The sequence below is a fragment of the Castor canadensis genome, chromosome 17 (assembly GCF_047511655.1).
Source record: "Castor canadensis chromosome 17, mCasCan1.hap1v2, whole genome shotgun sequence".
In the NCBI taxonomy this organism is placed as follows: Eukaryota; Metazoa; Chordata; class Mammalia; order Rodentia; family Castoridae; genus Castor; species Castor canadensis.
This window is the reverse complement of record NC_133402.1, coordinates 61,387,035-61,405,498: the sequence shown is the minus strand read 5'-3', so window position 1 is coordinate 61,405,498 and position 18,464 is coordinate 61,387,035. Positions and strand designations below refer to the sequence as shown.

General features: G+C 51.4%; 1 protein-coding gene across 1 annotated transcript in view; it reads right to left on the bottom strand.

Annotated features, from left to right (window-relative positions):
* Positions 1-229: 229 nt before the first annotated feature.
* Positions 230-18,464, bottom strand: part of Spsb4 (splA/ryanodine receptor domain and SOCS box containing 4) — an 83,901-nt gene continuing 65,666 nt past the window's right edge. Inside the window, exon 3 of the mRNA XM_020170493.2 lies at positions 230-1,788. Coding sequence (XP_020026082.1) covers positions 1,661-1,788 — 128 coding nt within the window. The 3' untranslated portion in view covers positions 230-1,660. The remainder of the gene's footprint in view (positions 1,789-18,464) is intronic.

Here is an 18,464-nt window from a genome sequence, read left to right as displayed (position 1 = left end):
ATGCTGTGCAGGTCCTAACTCAGACTCCTGCCTGACCACCCTGACCCCTGCCTGACTCTGACTCCTAAGCTACACCAGCCCTGGAGCCTGGTCCTGTCTGGAACTCACCTTTACTAAAGCCACATCCAGCTCTACCTCCAGGTCTAGGGTTTGCCCCTGACCCTCTGCCCCCACCCCCCTAACAGGGCCGCCCACCCCTGGGGTATCACAGCCCTGGCACGAGAAGTTTGACTCAGTTTTCTACCATCATGGCCAGCTTTGCAGGACACAGGCACATTCTCTCTTCCAGGTCAGGCACTTGGGCTCAAAGTAGGGACTTCAGATAAAAGAGGAGAAAAGTGCGTGGAGAAGGACCTACAGACCTGACTTCTGTGAGGACAGACCACCCAGGGTGATGGAAACTCTTTTCCCTGCCCCTCCCCCAAGAGCACTCCATGAACAGGCAAAGGGCTAGATGACAAACTTTATTAGAAATGTCCCTCATTCATGGGTCAAATTCACATTAACGTGGGGGAGGCAGTGCCATCTGGGGCCCTGGTACCCCACTAACTTGATGATTTCCAGTTAAAAAGGAGTCTGGGCTGGAAGCATCTGAAATACACAAGGGTTGCCAAGGGATGGAGGCAGTCAGCAGCAGCATCTTAAGGGGACCAGGCTGGGGCGGGTGGAGGGTGAATCTTCCTCACCTGCCCCCCCACTTCCAGTTACAAGGCAGCTCCCAAGGGATCGAAGCTGATAAACAGCACGTCACACGCACACACATTTGAAACAAGAAGCAAACTCATGGAAGTCTCCTAAAGTGAAAAATTAATTTGCTCAAAGAAAGCCAGGCTCTACCCTGAATGATACTGCCAGAGGCCTGGGCACCCCAGGGGACCACCCCAGCCCCAGGAGGTCTCCGACTTGCCGCCCCAAGGCCTCCAGCCCCCGTTAGCACCTTTGACTGTCCTGAGGACCTTCCTCACTCTACTGCTCTCTGGAAATGCAAACGCTACTTAAAAATAATCGTAACCAAGAGTAAATTCTGTCCCTGGGTGAGGCATCAGACTCATGTCCCTGAATAGAGGGGCCTGGACAGCCAGAGAGCTCAGTCAATAGCCAGAAGGAGGGCAGGGAAGGGGCAAAGAATCAATGCTCAGCCAGGTAAGCCTGAGGTGGCTGAATGTCACTTTGTCCACTTGCCAACTCTACTGGGAGGTGTCTCTCAAAGTGGCATAAGTCCTAAACTGTCAGGACAATCTTGCTGCCCTGGCCAGAGGTAGGGCCGGGAGGGGGGCAGGGTTTCTTGTTCATTATTCAGAGACAATTTTCTCTCCACCTTGGCCAATTTTCCTCTGCAGCGGGGTTCACAACACCATCTCCTCTCCAAATGGTTTTATTCCATATGGGTGACTGCTGTGTCCTGGTCACTGGACAGCATTTACACACAAGCAGTGTGCAGGCTCCGCGCCCTTCTGGCCTCCAAGGAAATGTGGCCTTGGAGGTGGCTTCCAGGCAATCGGTACTGGTTGGCAGCAGAGGTTTGGTCCCAAAGTCCTGGATCCTGGCCTTTGGAAGCTGACTGTCCTGGGCACCAGGGAGGACCTCTTCCTGAATGCTCTGAGGACCGTGGATGCAGGCAGGCCCAGTCCTACGGGATGTCCACTGCCCTCAGTGCCCATCACTGGTACTGCAGGTAGTTTTTGAGAGACTGAGGCAGAGGCAGAGCACTGATGTCCCCCAGGCGCTGGCGGCCCAGGGCTGAACGGATGGATCTGCGGCACAGGTCCATCAGAGGCAGGGGCTCAGCTGCAGAGAGAGAAGGAGAGAGAGAAGCCATTAGGGTCTTCCCACACCTCCCCCCACAGCTCCTCTTGAACCTGCCACTGCCCATCCTGCCCTGCAACCCTGAGCCAGGCTCTAGGGTCCAGGCTGTGCCTAAGAAGTCTCTGGTCACATTAGCCAGAGGCCTACATCAGTGTCTGTCAAACTGCGGTATGTAGCAATTTATTCTAAAGGAGCAAAAATATGAAAAAGAAGAGAGAAAATGCAGAAGTGAGCTGGAGCAAGGATCAAGATGGCTTCACATCGCTTTCTCTCTGCTGTGGGTGTTTACTCAGTGTGGAAAGTTCTCACTGCAGGTCACCATCAAAATGTTTGAAGGTGGCCAGGCCTCAGGTGGCTCTGCAGGGTGCTTTTCTTAGAAGTAAGTCAGACTGGCTGCAAGGTGGTACCACCTGTGGTCCCAGCTACTCAGGATGCTGAGGTGGGAGGATCGCTTGAGTCCAGGAGTTCAAGGCCAAGCCTGGGCAGCAAATTGAGACTCCACCTCAAACAGATTGAAAGAAAGAAAAGGAGTCTGTATTCTGAAGGTTTTTGAAATGCCTTCCAACCCTCAAACTCTTCCCTCTGGCTTCCTTTGATGATCAGGGGATGTGTGTTTTCTTCCAACATCTAGTTCTGGCAAAATTCATAGATTAAAATCTTCAAGCAATAGAATTTATGATCGGTTAATAAGCCAAGTTTAACTAGGTTTATCGCAGACACTCACCGTGAGTACTTATTCTCTTCCAGGCCTTCTGATAGACCCTGGGGATACAGAAACAACCAAGCCAGAGCTAAAGCCAGCCCCAGAAGTGGGAGAGGGTTCATGGTCTGGGATTTTAAACACATGAATAATTTGAGAAGAGTGTTATATATACAATAACCCAAAAAGCATAGGGACAGACCTGGAAGTTCCTGCTGGGAAGCTTCAAAGAGAGGACCTCTGAATGAAGTTTTGAAGGGTGAATAGGAGTGTTATATGCATGTGAGGAGGGCATTGTGCAAAGGCATAAAACAGGACAGGCAGGGAGGGTGGGGAGCTGGTGAGCCTGCATCCGTTGGATGACGATGGTCCCATGAGGGGTCACGTGGATTGCACTGACCTAGTCTCCCCAGGCCTACAGAGCAGACAAGAGCCTGAAATTCATCTTATACTCTTCTGGTAACAGGATCAGTCCTAAAAGCATTCCGAGGACCAATGAGACCATAAGCAGTAAACAGGGACACGTGGGTTGTGATAGGAGCAGCACTGGGAGGGACAGGAGGTGGCCAGGCCTAGGTTTTACAGGAAACTTCAGGTCCTAGAGCTGCAGAGTTAACGAGGGCAGCCTTGGGCTGACCCCGTGACTCCATCATCCGAAGCCACGAAGCCACACACATGACCACATCCTGTTTCCTTCCCTCGAAGCCAGACCCTGAGCGACAGTGGCCTCCAGCACTTTCCCTTCTTATTATCTTTCACGCGCTTACAAAAGGAGGGTGGCCAGGGGAGGACAGCCATCCCCTCTTTCCCAGGCCCAGGACCTATCACGTGCCCCAGTCACAGCGTTAATGCACCCAAGGGCATTCCCATCTCTACTCCAGCAAGCCCCGCTCCCTGTCCCTCACCGACTCTGGCCCAAATTTCCCACTGCCCCTGCCAATCCAGCCCCTGTGGGCCCCCTGCTCTCCTCTGAGCAAATCCTCGGTCTTCAACCTCTTGCCAGGAGCTGGCTCGTTCCTGTCATCTGCTTTTAGTTCCAAAGCACCAGCGTTTGCTGCCTGAGTCACTGGAAGCTGGGAGAAAGGAGCACTCACTGAATGAGCCACTGCCACTCACGGAGCCAGAGGAGGGATGAGCTCTATCGCTGTGGCCAGGCATTCTTGAGCGCTTTACTTGTATGGACGCACAAGGATGCAAGTTCAAAGTCATTATCACAGCCACCTTGGAATATGAACTATTATTATTATTATCCTGTTTTAAGGAGGCAGAAGCAGAAATAGAGAGGAAGCCCACTGGTCCAAAGAGGCACAGCTGGTTAAGTGGCAAGGCCAGGAGTTCATACTGGAAGCTGGAATCTACCTTACCTCGTAACTCACTGAGCATCTGTTCTGTCCCTGTTGCTATACTAAGTTTATCTCACTGAGGTCCCTGTACACCCTCTGAGGTCTCTGTGACCGTATGCCTGCTTTAGAGAAAAGAAAATTGAGGCTCAGAGAGGTGGAGAGGCACGTCCGGAGTCACACAGCCCCGAGGCTGCATTTGGAGTGGCATGCCTCCTAGGTGCCCAGCAGACTGTGACCCAGCACCCAGCCTCTCCCTGCCCAGCTCTGGCCACTTTTCAGTTCACCATCACCCACTTCTGCATGACCACAACGACACTGAACCAGATGCAGCACTCCTACTGCCCTTCAGCAGTGGAATGCAAAACTAAACTGTGTGTCTTCTTGGAGTAAAATGTGGATCAGCCCCGGGAGGGGAGGAACTCCATGATACTTGAAAACACAGCTGAGTCTCAAAGGCAATTCTGAACGAGAGAAAAGAGCATTTTGTGTGACTCCTGCAAGCTCCGAAAGTCAAAAGCAGGGTGGTGGTCACCATGGGGAGCAGTGGTGGGGAGGGGGGCCTGGGGCTGGTATTGTTCTCCTTAATATTTGTTCTGGTTCTATCAGCACGCTCAGTTTGTAAACACCAGCCATCACACTGAACTTTGACTGCTTTCTGCAAATATGTTATACCGCAAGATCGAGTTTACACTTAAAAAAAACCGAAGTCGTTGACTGAGTCAGGGACCCAGCCTTCACACATACTGAGCACCTGCCTGTCTGATTTAATGGAACACAGTGGCGAAGGGACTGGCTTCAAAGCCCAGCTCCCACTTGCAGCCCTGGTGGACCAACTTCCTCTCCCAGCCACATTTTTCTCATCTGTAAAATGGGACAGCAACACCTCCATCTGTGGGCTATTGTGACAATGGAATGACACAGCCTGCCCACTGCCCTAACAGTGTTTTCTCTGAAATATGTTTTGTCTCTGACCAGCAGCTCAAGTCACAATATGCTTACTGTGCTTCTAAAATACCTCAGTTTAGCATCCTAGGTGACAGCAAGGTCCTGCTCTTGATAAGGATTTATTGGAGCCAGGCTGTGTGTCTGGTTTGATGCTAAAAATATCAGAAGGCAATCTAGTGGGAAGTTCTCCAGTGAATTTTCCTTAATTCTCTGTCACTAACCCTCTGCATGACCCCAGTAAGCCCCAGGACTTATGTTTTCCATCCATAAAATGGGGACATTAGCTCATCATTTGTGACAGTCCGTGTCTGAGATGGAGACGGGTGGAGATCTTGGCACAGGGATTGGAGGCTTCAGCTGCTTCCCTGGGCCTCTGAAGTCTTCCCTGCTTATAGTGGGGACATGCCAAGACATGAGTCACCACCACCCTACCCTCATTCCTTGCATTCAGAATTTTAAGGTCACAGGAGAAATTCCTTAGTGGTAATTTTAGATAACAGTGAAACAGGAGATGGTCTGAGTGGTAGCCTTGACGTCTAAACTTAGTACACCTGGGCACTATTGCTTTGTTTTTCAAGAAAAGAAATGAGAAGAACCAGTGTGGTGGTGCCTGCCTATAATCCCATCAACTTGGGAGATGGAGGCAGGAGAATCTCAAGTTGAAGGACAGCCTGGCAAAGTCAGTGAGACCCTTCCCCAAAACAAAATACAAACAAAAGGACTGGGGGTTTAAGCAAGAGAGCACTTGCTTAGCACTCAGGAGGCCCTGGGTTCGATCGCCAGTACTGAAATAAAAAACAAATGAGGAAGGAGGAGGAAGAGGAGGAGAAAAAGGAGAAGAGGAGGAAAGGAAGAAATGAAAGACACACAAGTGCCAGTACCTATAGTATGTGTCAGTGACTGTTAATTACTGTCCACAAACTGTGGTTTCCGTGTCTGAAGACACAGAATGGCTTCCATACATCTGTACCCCCTCTTTTGAGGCTTCTTTTTACCCAGAACGCCCTGCCCTGTACTGTACTTCCTGCCACAGGCATGCCTCCTCTTTCAGGACTCAAGTCAAGTGTCACCTCCTCCCCCAGGGACTTGGCTCCTCTGCCCTCTGCATCTGAACCTGTCAGGTTAATTATGTTAACAGACAAGTGTATCATCACCCACAAGAGTGCCACTTTTGAAACACAGCATCCCTGCTCCAGCCAGTCCTGTCTTGGCCAACAGAGACCTAGGCTCACATCTAGAAGGCATTTAGAATTTCACAAGCTCCCCTCTTTCCCCAGCAAAGGGCTGTGACTTCAGCTGGGACACAGGCATCTTTAGCTGAACTCTGTGCCAGTGAGCATCATGAGAACAGATGGTCTCCCCAAGCCCAGGTGGGGCCCTCATTCTTTCCTTGGTCAGAGGGCTCTCAAGTTACTTCATATGCCTGAGAAGTGTTGCACAGGAAAAAAAAAATAGTCCTAAATAATGCACGGCCTTCCCCGGCAACGCTGCTGAGAGGACGTGGGAAATCTTGAAAGGGAAGGACCCAGCAGAGGGAGGCCTTGACAGATTCCATCGCAGTTTTTGCATGGGGCTGTTGGAAAGGCCGAGCCAGTATGCTCTAGGGGGCCTCCCACCCAGCATCTCTCTAGAATGATAGAAAGGTGTGCATGCTTGTGTATGAGGGCTGGATAATCAGGCCAATTTCAGGAAGAAAGAAAGCAAGTGGGATAGAATGATGGAGAAGTGAAACAGAGGACCTGGCAGCCCTGGCCACCAGGGGCAACTGTGGCTGTCCCCAAGGAACACCAGGGAAGCCTCAAGTTTCTGAAAGTCCCTCCACTTCCACCCTAACTGAATCCAGCCTTCTTCCCCAGGACGCTGCTTACCGGCAGACATCTCTGTGCACCATTAGTTCATGTAGGGCCAAGGGGCGGGGGGAGGTGGTCCCTGCTACACACACACACATGCACACACACATGCACACACACATGCACGCACACACACTTCTGCACTCACACCTGCTTGTGGGAAATCCCCTGACCCTCCCTCCTGCCACTTGGCCTGGTCCTTTCACTGCTCATTGCTGCTGTCATCTTCAAATCTGTGGTTTTGGCCTGGTCTCTCACACCCCTTTCCACCTACTCTGGCTACTCCCCAGTGGTGAATCTTCCATGGCTGACCTTATCAACTCAGGCCTTAAGTCCTGACCATGTCATTTTTCAGCTCTCCATCCCCCTCCCCCAGCTCAGTCACCTACTCCACTCACCTCAGCATCACCCTAAATGCTCATATCTGCACCCCGGTCTCTGAGCACTGGATTGCCACCCCCACTATTATTCTCTCTTAGGGAAACCCCTAGGCCACAGAGACCTCTCTTTGTGCCCGCTCCTGACTCAGCTGAACAAATCTCTATTTCTAGGGACAAAAGGGTGGCCAGCATGGTAGTGGCCAGTGCCGGGGACAGAGTGACTGGGGAATGAATGGGGAACAAAAGCATCTTGAGCTTGGTTCATCTCTGTCCAGTTCCATGTTGAGGTCTACAGTGGATTTGAACTCCCTTTCCTGACTGCTGCCATGGTTGAGCAGTGGGAGACCTGGCCTCCTGGTCGGCCTCAGTCCCCAGCTGGCAAAGTGAACTCACCTTCCTTCTCTGGCCCCAGTGTCTCCACTGGAAATGTCCTGGCCTGACAGCTCAGGTGGGAGTGTTTAGATGAAGAACCAAGTTTTGCTGACCCACCAGCTCCCTGACTCTGAATCTGATAAGAAGGCATGCTCACTAGGTGATGTTTGGCAGAATGGGTATCACATTTAATCTTGGCAGAAGGGTTTTGATAGGAAAAAGTGAACACAAAGAAAGTAACTGGTAAAGATACCTGGGAGATAAATGTTAGAAGAGCCGTGGAGACCCAGTGTTGTGGCTGCCAAGTTGCTGGCAGAAGCCTGGAGGGCTTCCTGGGGAAGATGGGACTGAGCCAGGCCCCGGGGAGGACTGGCGCTAACCTGCTGCTACCATCAAAGGCTCAGAGGAGGCCCAGGTTAGCTGTGGGCTCACGTTCTCATCATCAAAGGAACAAGGCATCTGTCAGGCAACCAGGCCTTCTGCCCACAGGTGCCCTGTGCTTTTCTGGCCAGGATCTCGGTGGGGCCAGAGCTGCCTGTCCTCTGCTTGCTTTGCTGCTGCAGCCTGCAAGAGCTATTGACCCTTGTCCAGCTGTGAGGAAGAGAGTGTGGCTCCAGGCAGGGTTGTGACCTCAGTCCCTGTTGGATCTGCTCAGTCTAAGCAGACACAGGTGGAGCTACCTCCGGGGTTTAGCCGAGGAGGAGCGAGGAGGTGGATGAAGATCCCACCACTCTCCCAGCCCCTGCGAGTCCAGGCTAGGGTGTGGGAGCTGTACTGGAGATGACTCCCAGCTCAGCCTCACCCTTGTACAAGGTCAAAGCCAGACTCTTTCCAGAGCAAACCTGAGATTTCTCAGAGCAATGCAAGACGTGTTCAGACAGGAGAACTGCGAATCCCTGTCTTAATTAAACCCAGGAGGGTTTGCAGGGATACCAGAATTCCTGTGCCATCTTGTGGACTTAGGAGATAAAATCTTGTTCAACTGGTGCTCATCACATATGCTATCTTAGCCCGCTGGTGGTGCTGTAACAAAATACCTGAGACTAGATAGGTTTACAAATAATGGAAAGTGATTTCTCATAGCTCTGGAGGCTGGGAAATTCAAGATCAAAGTGCCAACAGGTGCACGTCTGATGGACAGCTGGTCTCTGCTTTCAAGATGGTGCCTTGTTAGTGCATCCTCACATGGAGGAAGGGACATCTGGTTCCTCTGAGCCCTTGTAAAATGGTGCCTGCTCCTGAAGACCCCACTTCTTAATAAAATGGCACTGGAAGGTCAATTTCAACATAGATTTTGCGGGGAACCCACACATTCAGACCAAAGTACATGTACACATTCATTAAGCTTTTACTTACTAACTTGCTGTTGTGATTTGGATCTGAAATGTCTCCCAAAGGTCATGTGCTTACAGGCTTGGTCCCTAGCTGGTGGCACTGTTGGGAGGTGATGGTGACTTTAGCCCTCATGGGCTGTTGGGAAGCCACCACGGTTTCTCAGAAGGAAGGACTAGAAGGGCTGTCCACCCCTCTTCTCACCCCTCAGATCCTCAACAAGCCCAGTGTTGGGCCTCATTCTGTTGGCCACCTGGGGGGCCAGAAGGAAGGTATCCTATCTAAACCACCTAAGCCAGAGTTGATATGCCATTAATTTATGCATCAAAGGGACTCCATTTCACAGGAATTCAGGTGTGCCACAGCCAGGATCGAGCAAGCTCAGCTCCCTCCCTCACCTCAGATGGGCATGCGAATGAAAGGAGGTGTTTTCTGCAAGGGTGAGAGCCTGGCCCAATCCAGATGTCTGCAAAGGGAGGCAAAGGTGACCGGGACTCAGGAGCCAGCTCTGCCAGTTACCTCCGGGACCTGCAAGATTCCCTCCTCTCTGAGGTTCTCTCTCCTGTCTTCTCTAAGCTTCCGGTCAGTCTGCAACACTGGCTAATTGTCTTGTGGACAGCCTCCATTCTTTGGGAGCATCTAGTGGGGTGGCAAGGAAGGAACCAGAGCTCCCTTCTCAGGCTGGGTGTGCAGACACACACATCACTGTTGGACCATCTCCTGTATACCTCCATGGCCACGCAGAGGAGGCCAGGCTCCAGTGCGATGGCTTTGTCTTATTACCCCTTAGAGGAGAAGCTTGGGGTAAGAACTGACATTCTTATGGCAATACTGACTTAGAACCTCCAGAGAAAACCAAGTCACAAAGCAGCTGTCTTTTTTTTTTTTTTTTTTGAGGAGTCGTGAAAGTTCCCAATATTGGAGACAGGTGCAGACAGGTATCCCTTCCTTGAGTGCAGACGGAGAGCGCCCTGGGCTGGACCTGGCCTTGTTCCTCTCAGAGGGGCCTCATGTACCCTGCACCTGAAATCCCTTCACCCCCCGTTTGTGCAGCATTCTGGCGTCTCAGACTGAGACTGACCTCTGGCAGGAGGCCCCTGCTGACTTACACTCACACTGAAGTGCAAATGCCTGAGTACACCTGGACACAGGTGTTATGGGGAGCCCCAGAGCTGCCCTGATGGTGATGACATCTTTGGCTACTTCAGGTCTGACTGCAGGCCTGGCTACCCTGCCCTGCTGGATACATGAGGGAGAAGCAGAGAAGGAGGTAGCCTCATCAGAAAAGTCACCTCAGAGGCCAGGCATGGTGGCACACTCTTGTAATCCCAGCACTCGGGAGGCTGAGGCAGGAGGATCAAGAGCCAGCCTGGGCTACACAATAAGACCTTGTCACTTTAGAAGAGGAAGAAAGAAAAATATGGCACATACTCCACAACCTGCAAAGTTGGAATAATCAGCTCTTGAAATGAAAAGGAATTCTACAAAAGGCCCCTCTCCTCTTCCCACTTTTGTAGGCCTAAATTCTGATCAGAATGAATACTACTGGATTTCCTGGACCTTAAGACATTTCTGTTTTCAGGAGAAAGTAAAACGACATTGCTGTGAAAGTTGTCAGAAACAAAATGGAGCCACTTTTGTCAAATTCTAACGAAAAATAAATAAAGCCAGGAGGTTATAAAGCAAGAAATCCCGTGCATGTGTGCTTGATAACAAGAACCGTTCACAGGGCTGGGCGTGATAGTACACGCCTGTAGTTCCAGCTACTCAGGAGGTGGAGATAGGATGGTTGAGGTCTAAGGCCAGCCTGGGCAAAGAGCACAGGACCCTACCTGAAAAACAAACAAAAGGGAAAAGACTGGGGTATGGTTCAGGTAGTAGAATGAGGCCCTGGGTTCAATACCCAATACTGCTAAAGAAAGAAAACAAAAGATGCTTTCCACAAAAGGCTCTGTTGGAACCACTTCTTTGCCCAAAAGCCACCAAAACTTACCCAAAAATACTTCTGCAAGGACATCTGCCCTGCACGTCAACCCTTGCTATTACTCCCTGTAGCCAAGGATTATTGCGTCCAAATATCTTTTATAATCCTTCTTTCACATTTGAAAATGCCCTTGGGGAAACCTATTTGAGCATGCCCATAATTCACCGCGGTGGGAGTTCCCATTACAGCGCCCCGCTATTCCAAGATAAATACCCTTATTCCCGGGAGAATCTCTCTCCGATTGTTAATGGGGTGACATCCCTCCATTCAACCTGCACTTAGCTCCTGCTCATACAAATTAGGGCCCTTGTCACAGCTGACCTCTGCCCTGGGACCCTTGTCAGCTTTGCTGTATCATCCATGGAGTGACAGCCTCATCACCCATGACCCCGAAATGCAGGATCCCGGGCCCCACCCAGACAACCGCATCAGGATCAGAATTTTAACAGAGTCCCTGGTGATTCTGACACATCGGTCCCTAGGTCCAGTCCCTGGACCAGACCCCCCAACACTCTGCAATGAAACCAAACGCTTTCCCCTTCTTGTCATGCTCCTCCAGTGCCAGTCTCGTTTTTGGGCACCGTGCTACCAGGCTCCAGGGCCTGACCTTCAGAAACACTCGTGGTGTCCTCCCTCTGCCCTGTGGGTCCAACTCCTCCTGGAGTCTTTGACATTCACTGGAACCTCTGGTTACTTTCTGCCTCCATCATGGAGGCAGCCTCAGTCTCCTTGCCTTCCCTTGTGTAGCTTGCACCTCCTCCTCCCTCCCCTCTCCTCCTCCTCTCCTCAGTAAGGGGCTTTCAGTTGTCATCAATAGGATAACAGAATCTGAGAATTCTACGAGACAAAGCCAGTTGGGAATATTCTGTCCTGCTGTCCCCTGTCACGGTCCTTAGTTTGGATTTGGGAAATATGGTCTCCTTGTCCCTGACTTGCTGTGAGTCGCTTCCTCTTGTGGGTGTTGTCCTCTCCCCTGTGACTCCCGTAGGCAGGAGCTGGATGGCATACTTGCTGCCAGTCCTCATTGCTTGATTCTGGATGTCATGGGGCCAAGGCCAAGGGGATGGAGGTGCCATCTCCGGGAGAGAGGAGGGAGCAGGAGCCCCTGTGTCTACAAAGGACACTGTGGCCTAGACACTGGATAATAATTATAAAGGTTGCTCTTTCATTCTGCCCTAAAATGGCTGAAACCCTCCACCCCCCTCCCAACAGAGTTAGTAACCCATGTGGCATTTCCGCCATCCTGGACAGGGATGCTGCTGACTCAGCTGAAAAAATCCCCAGAAAACCCAAGTTGAAAAATCCAACCTGGGTGAGTTCACCCAAGTTGGAGCCTGCCCCAGGAGGTGCAGGATGCCTGGCCTTGGATGAGGACAGCCCTGGTCTTGTGGGGAGTCTGGGTTGGGGCGCGTCTAGGCGTGCTCCTGCACTCGGACCTCCCCAGCTCCCCATTTCCTCTGCCACCACAGCCCTGGGATCACTGCTGCCCCTGCAGCTACTGAAAAAAAACCCCTTCCACCATGTGTGCATGTGGCCAGGCAGGAGACAGGAAGGGGCCTGCAGAGATGGCTGGTCGACCCACCCAGGGCAAGGTGGGTCCTCAGGAATGGGGTCCCCATTCCCAGAGTGCATCTCCTCTCAAAGAAGAATGAGAGTGGGCAGCAGGTCTTGGGCCCTAGATAGCAGGTTTCTTTAATGCTACAACCATGAATCCAGGGTGGTTATTGGCATAGGAAGTCAGCTAAACAAGACATTGCTTAGGCATGTGTTTACTTGTGAAAAACCTGTCAGGAAAAGTAAACAGAAAATTCAGAGTGGCTACCTTGCCGCCGGGCTGTGGATTGGAACAGAAGGACGACAGGGAAGGGCACAGAGGCACTTAGTTGTCAGTGTTCTGATCCTTGGGTTGAGTGGTGGATTCAGGGATGTGCATGAAATTATAAGGCAGTGGGCTGGGCGTGGTGGCTCATGTCTGCAATCCCAGCTACCTGAGAGGTAGAGATCCAAAGGATGGAGGTCAAGGCCAGCCTGGGCACGAAGTTAATAAGTCTCCCATCTTAACAAACAAGCCAGGTATAGTAGTGCATGTTTGTTGTTCCAACTAAGTAGGAGGCATTGGTAGGAGGATCATGGTTCCAGGCTGGCCCTGTGCAAAAACATGAGACCCTATCTAAGAAATAGCTAAAGAAAAAAAAAAAGAGAGAGAGAGAAGAAAGAAAAGTGGGGTACTGGGGGTGTGGTTCAAGTGGTAGAGTGCCTGCTTAGCATGCATGAGCTGAGTTTAAAACTAGTACGGAGACTGTAAGCTAGGAGGCAGGGGCTTGCTAGCGGGTTAGGGAATGGAATGTACCCATGGCCCAGAGGCCAGATAAGCAGGTGAAAAGTCTGGAAACTGCTCCAGGCACCTTGAAACTGCTGCAGCCTTCCGACCACACGTGGATTGAATCCCAGGACCAATCAGAGATGGGCAGAAAAGTATACATGGTGGACGATTGGGACATGGTGGCCTTCCCTTCACCAGGGAAGAACAATCTTTATAAAACTTCTAGCCATAGGAGCTATGAGCTACTCAGCCTTTCTGAGACCCTCCCATACAGGGGTTTTCTCTCTCCCACTTAACTCACTCTTGTCTGTGATTTTCATTTGAAATTACTAGACAAAGAGCCCAGACTCAGACAGAGCACATCCATAACACAAGAGCAACCCAGTGAGGTGTTTCCTATTCCTCCATCTTCCAGATGGAGGAAACTGAGGCACAGAGAGGTTAAGGAACTTGCTTAGAGCCACAGCTAAAGATGAGAACAGGATGGCACCCAGGGTGTGGTTTGGGATGCACTCTGCTCTCAGCTCTTGGATGGGGATGGTCATTGTGGAGGAAACCTGTCCATGGTCAATGAATTCTGTTATTTGGTGTCTGTGGCCCCCTGCCCCTCAGCCCTGCTCCATGTGGCAGTGCTAGATGTTGTCCTGTACCTTGGAGACCCCTGCAAGGAACCATCACTCACAAGCTCTCTTCCAGAAGCAGCCAGGCTGCTTCTCACAACTGCAGGCTAACTGGCCCCCACTGCCTTCTGTCTTCTAGCAAAAAGCCAAGGTCAGGCAAACTTCCTTCCACTTGGGAAGTGTCCTCATGTTAGCCTCTGGCTAAGCAGCCTAAGCCCCAGGGGATTAATATGAATGCCTTCTAATGGATTTATTGTGTTTATTTGACCTTTCCAAGTGTGAGCTCAGAAACAGGCCCAGAGGACATGGTAGGACCTTGTTTTTCCTAACTTCAGCAAAACTAATGAGTAAACTGAATTCTTGGATGGAGTCTGCCACAGTTTGTCACCCTTGCCCCCTCTTTCAGCCAAAGGAGACTAATTGTAGGCTCAGGAGGAAGCCTCAGTATTTATGGGATAGTTTCAGACAGGGAAAATTGTGTCTACTAAAAAGAAGTAAACGAGGAGGTCCACAGTAAATATCTTCGGTGTGCAAACAGCCTCGATGCAGAGAGAGCTGGCAAATTTGGAACTATGACGATTTCCACTAAAACTTGCAAGGCAAGTGGAGTCTTGTTTTAGGTAAATTTTTGCAAAGGCAATGGTTAGTACGTCAGTGAAATATGTACTGTACTGATCGAATATGTTTGCAGTTTAGACCACAGGTTCAAACTCCAAAGCCCATGGGGCCAGGCAGCCGACCTAAGTGTATCATGAGGCACAGGTGTGGGCACTGGTCGATGGGAGTGGTGGGGTCCTAGCAAACCAGGGGGCGCACATCAGGTGACAAGTGCTCTGTGGAGGCTGTTCTCACAGATTTCCTGCTCCTTCCAAAAAAAAGCCACAAATCCAGATTTCTATTGAAAGGAATAGGAGGTCTCAGCGGGCCCCAACCCCCTTGTTGGAGAAACCAGTACCAAACATCCCATGTAGATAAGATAAGCAATGCGGCAGGGCTCAGTTAGGGCATATAGAATGTGGGGAATGTGAGCGGGGGGTACATGCAAGATGTGAAGTACGTGCAAGATGTGAGGTACACGCAAGATGTGCTCTGCCTGCTTGCCCAATGTTGATAACGAAAATATGCATGTCACCGCGGTCTATATAAGATTTCCCCTAAAGAGGCTCAGGGTCGTGTTTTCCTAACCGGTCCTGCGTGTCCGTGTGGGAGCTTGACCCTGGCTAGCCAGCCCAATAAACTCTGCTTTGTTGATTGCATTCACACCTGGCTCTCTGTCTCTCGGGGGAATAGGATTCCGGGTCCTAACATTTGGAGGTTCCACCGAGATTTCATTTTCTCGAGAGACAGAACCTGCCTGCGAGAAAGCAGGGGCGATCCCAAGTCCTAGGCGTTGGGAGGGGATCCCAGACCCTCATTTGGAGGAACTTGAGTGTTCCATTTGGGCCGCGGCGGGGATTCGGCCAATCCCCAGGGAGATTCATTCTGGGAATCTCGCAAGGAGGACCACAGGGTCCTATTGGGAGAGGCTTTCCTCTCATTTGGGCTCGAGCATTTTAGGAACCCTGGCGCCAGGTGAAGAACTAATTGAGCTAGTCGACCGACCACCCGTCAAGTGAACGCCTTTCGGCCTGATATCCCAGTTGGACGGTGAGGAGGTTGAATGGGGTGCGCACCAGTGTGAGAGAAGGACCGGTCCGAGCGAGTGCTGGAGAGTGTTGTGTGTGTGTGGAATTATTGTTGCCTTTACCCTTTTTGTTCTATCTCTCTTGGTGTTTGAGTCTCCTTCCACAATGGGACAGGGACAAACAACCCCAAAGTCTCTGATCCTTTCTCACTTTCCAGAAGTTAAAGAAAGGGCCTTAAATGCGGGTCTGGTCATCAAGAAAGGTAAGTTCGACACCTTTTGTTCTGCAGAGTGGCCCACCTTTGGAGTCGGGTGGCCCATTCAAGGTTCCCTCTCCCTAGACCTGATCACTAAGGTTAAAGCAGTCATTTTTCAGCCAGACAATCGAGGCCATCCAGACCAAGTTCCTTACATTTTGGTTTGGGAGGATCTGGTGAGGAACCCTCCCCCTTGGTTAACAGTTTTTCTGACCCACCCCTCCAGTTCGGCCCCCGGGGCTAAAACCCCAGTCACGCCCGCCTTGGTCATAAAGGAGGAGGAAAAACTTCCTCTTCCCACCTTGACCGGTCCTCAAATTAGGGCATCTCCTTCACCATCTCCAGTCTTACCAGAGAGTTCCCCCCTTTACCCATCCCTCGCAGGGGCAGAGGAAGATCGGCCGCCTCCATACGTGACTCCCCCTGGCCAAGCCAGTGCCCCGGAGGAGGAAATTTCCTCATCCTCCTCAACAGGACTGGCAGCAGGAGGAGGAATGGGTCGAAGACTTCGCCCCCGAGGGATCCGGGAAAGGGAGGGGGAAGACGGGCCCCCCTCATCAACACAGGGGGAGGAAACTGTCCCTACACTTCCAGTCCGGATGGTGGGCCAAGGGGGACCGGGAGGAGGGCAACAGTTTCAGTACTGGCCCTTCTCCTCCAGTGATCTATATAACTGGAGGACGCAGAACCCGCCCTTTTCTGAAGACCCCAAGTGTCTCATAGATCTCCTGGAGTCCATCATGCATACACACCGTCCCACTTGGGATGACTGTCATCAGCTGCTCAATACTCTTTTTACGACGGAGGAACGAGAGCGCATCCTCAACGAAGCGAGGAAGAACGTCTTGGGGGATAATGGGAGACCCACAACTCTCCAACCGGCCATAGACGAGGCTTTTCCCCTACGCCGCCCTAATTGGGATTTCGGGACCGCAGAAGGTAGGGAGCGTCTTCGGATCTACCGCCAGACTCTTATGGCCGGTCTCCGAGCGGCCGCCAGAAGGCCCACCAATTTTGCAAAAGTGAAAGCAGTCGTTCAAAGGGAAAACGAAAGCCCAGCCGGTTTCTTAGAGTGCCTCTATGAGGCATACCGTCAGTACACCCCTATTGACCCTGAGGCGGACCTCCACCGGTCTGCTGTGGTACTCTCATTCATTAATCAGGCAGCTCCAGACATTAGGAGAAAACTCAATAAACAGGAAAACTTAGGGGAGATGACTATAAGGGAAATGCTGCAGGTAGCGGAAAAGGTCTTTACCGCTAGGGAAACTCCAGAAGAAAGGGAGGAAAGACAGAGAAAGGAAGACAGGGAGGCCCAGGAGAAATTGAGAAAGGAGGACCGGGAGTTCCAGGCTAAGGAAAACCGAAAGCAACAGAGAGAAATGGCTCGTATTTTCCTAGCGGGTGTCCGGGACCAACCCAGGGGAGGGGGCCACGCCAGGACCCCGGATAAGGAACACTGTTTTTACTGTAAGGAAACGGGGCATTGGAAGAGAGAATGTCCTAAGTTAAAGGGAAGAAGAGGGTTTGGAAGGAGACTGGGGGAAAACAGGGAAAGGGAACGAGCAGTAGAGCAGGCCAGAGTCCTCCTAGCCGGAGAAGAGGACTGAAGGAGACGGGGCTCAGACCCCCTCCCCGAGTCCTGGGTGACAATGCATGTGGAGGGGAAGCCGATGGGGTTCATGGTGGATACCGGCGCCCAATATTCGGTTTTAAACAAGGCACATGGACCTTTGAACAAGGCACGAACAAGTGTTGTTCAGGGGGCCACCGGTACGCAGTTATGTACATGGACTACCAAAAGAAAGGTGAACTTAGGAAAACACCAGGTCACACACTCCTTCTTGGTCGTCCCTGAGAGCCCCGCTCCCCTGCTCGGACGGGACCTACTCACCAAAATAGGGGCCCATATCCATTTTGAACCAGATGGAATAATTGTGACTGATCGAGAAGGGAGCCCGATTCATGTCTTGTCCCTATCATTGGCTGACGAGCATCGTCTGTTTGAGAGTCAACAGGAACCAGGAGGGGACATGACTCATTGGGTAAAAAGATTTCCCACAGCCTGGGCGGAGACTGCGGGAACCGGCCTCGCCAAACACCTCCCGCCCGTAGTTATACAATTGAAGGCTTCTGCTCTCCCCATTCGGGTGAAACAGTATCCTATGCCTGAGGAGGCCCGAAGAGGCATAGCCCCTCATATCCACAGGCTAATAAAGGAAGGAGTACTGCGACCTTGTCAGTCTGCCTGGAATACTCCTCTGCTCCCCGTCCGAAAGCCGGGAAGCGGGGACTATAGGCCTGTGCAAGACCTACGAAAGGTAAACGAGCGGACGGAGGACATTCATCCCACCGTTCCGAATCCCTATACCTTGCTCAGCCACCTACCCCCCTCGCAAGTATGGTATACAACCCTTGATTTGAAAGATGCTTTCTTCAGCATTCCATTGTCAGAAATTAGTCAGCCGCTATTTGCTTTCGAATGGCAAGAAGATGGGGGCCAATCCGGACAGCTCACTTGGACCAGACTGCCGCAAGGATTTAAAAACTCTCCCACCCTGTTTAATGAGGCCCTGAGCCAGGACCTGGAACCTTTTCGTCGGAGCCACCCACGAGTCACTCTATTACAGTATGTTGATGACTTACTGTTAGCGGCAGAAACCCGAGAGGAGTGCATCAAGGCTACTGAACACCTGCTAACGGAATTAGGTGAGCTGGGGTATCGGGCAAGTGCCAAGAAAACTCACATCTGTAAAAGGTCAGTGACATATTTGGGTTATCGGATTGCAGATGGGGCAAGATGGCTGACTGATGCCATGAAACAGACTATTCTGGCTATCCCATCCCCAACATCCACTAGGGGGGTGAGAGAATTCCTGGGCTCCGCGGGGTTCTGTAGACTCTGGATTCCAGGATTTGCGGAAATAG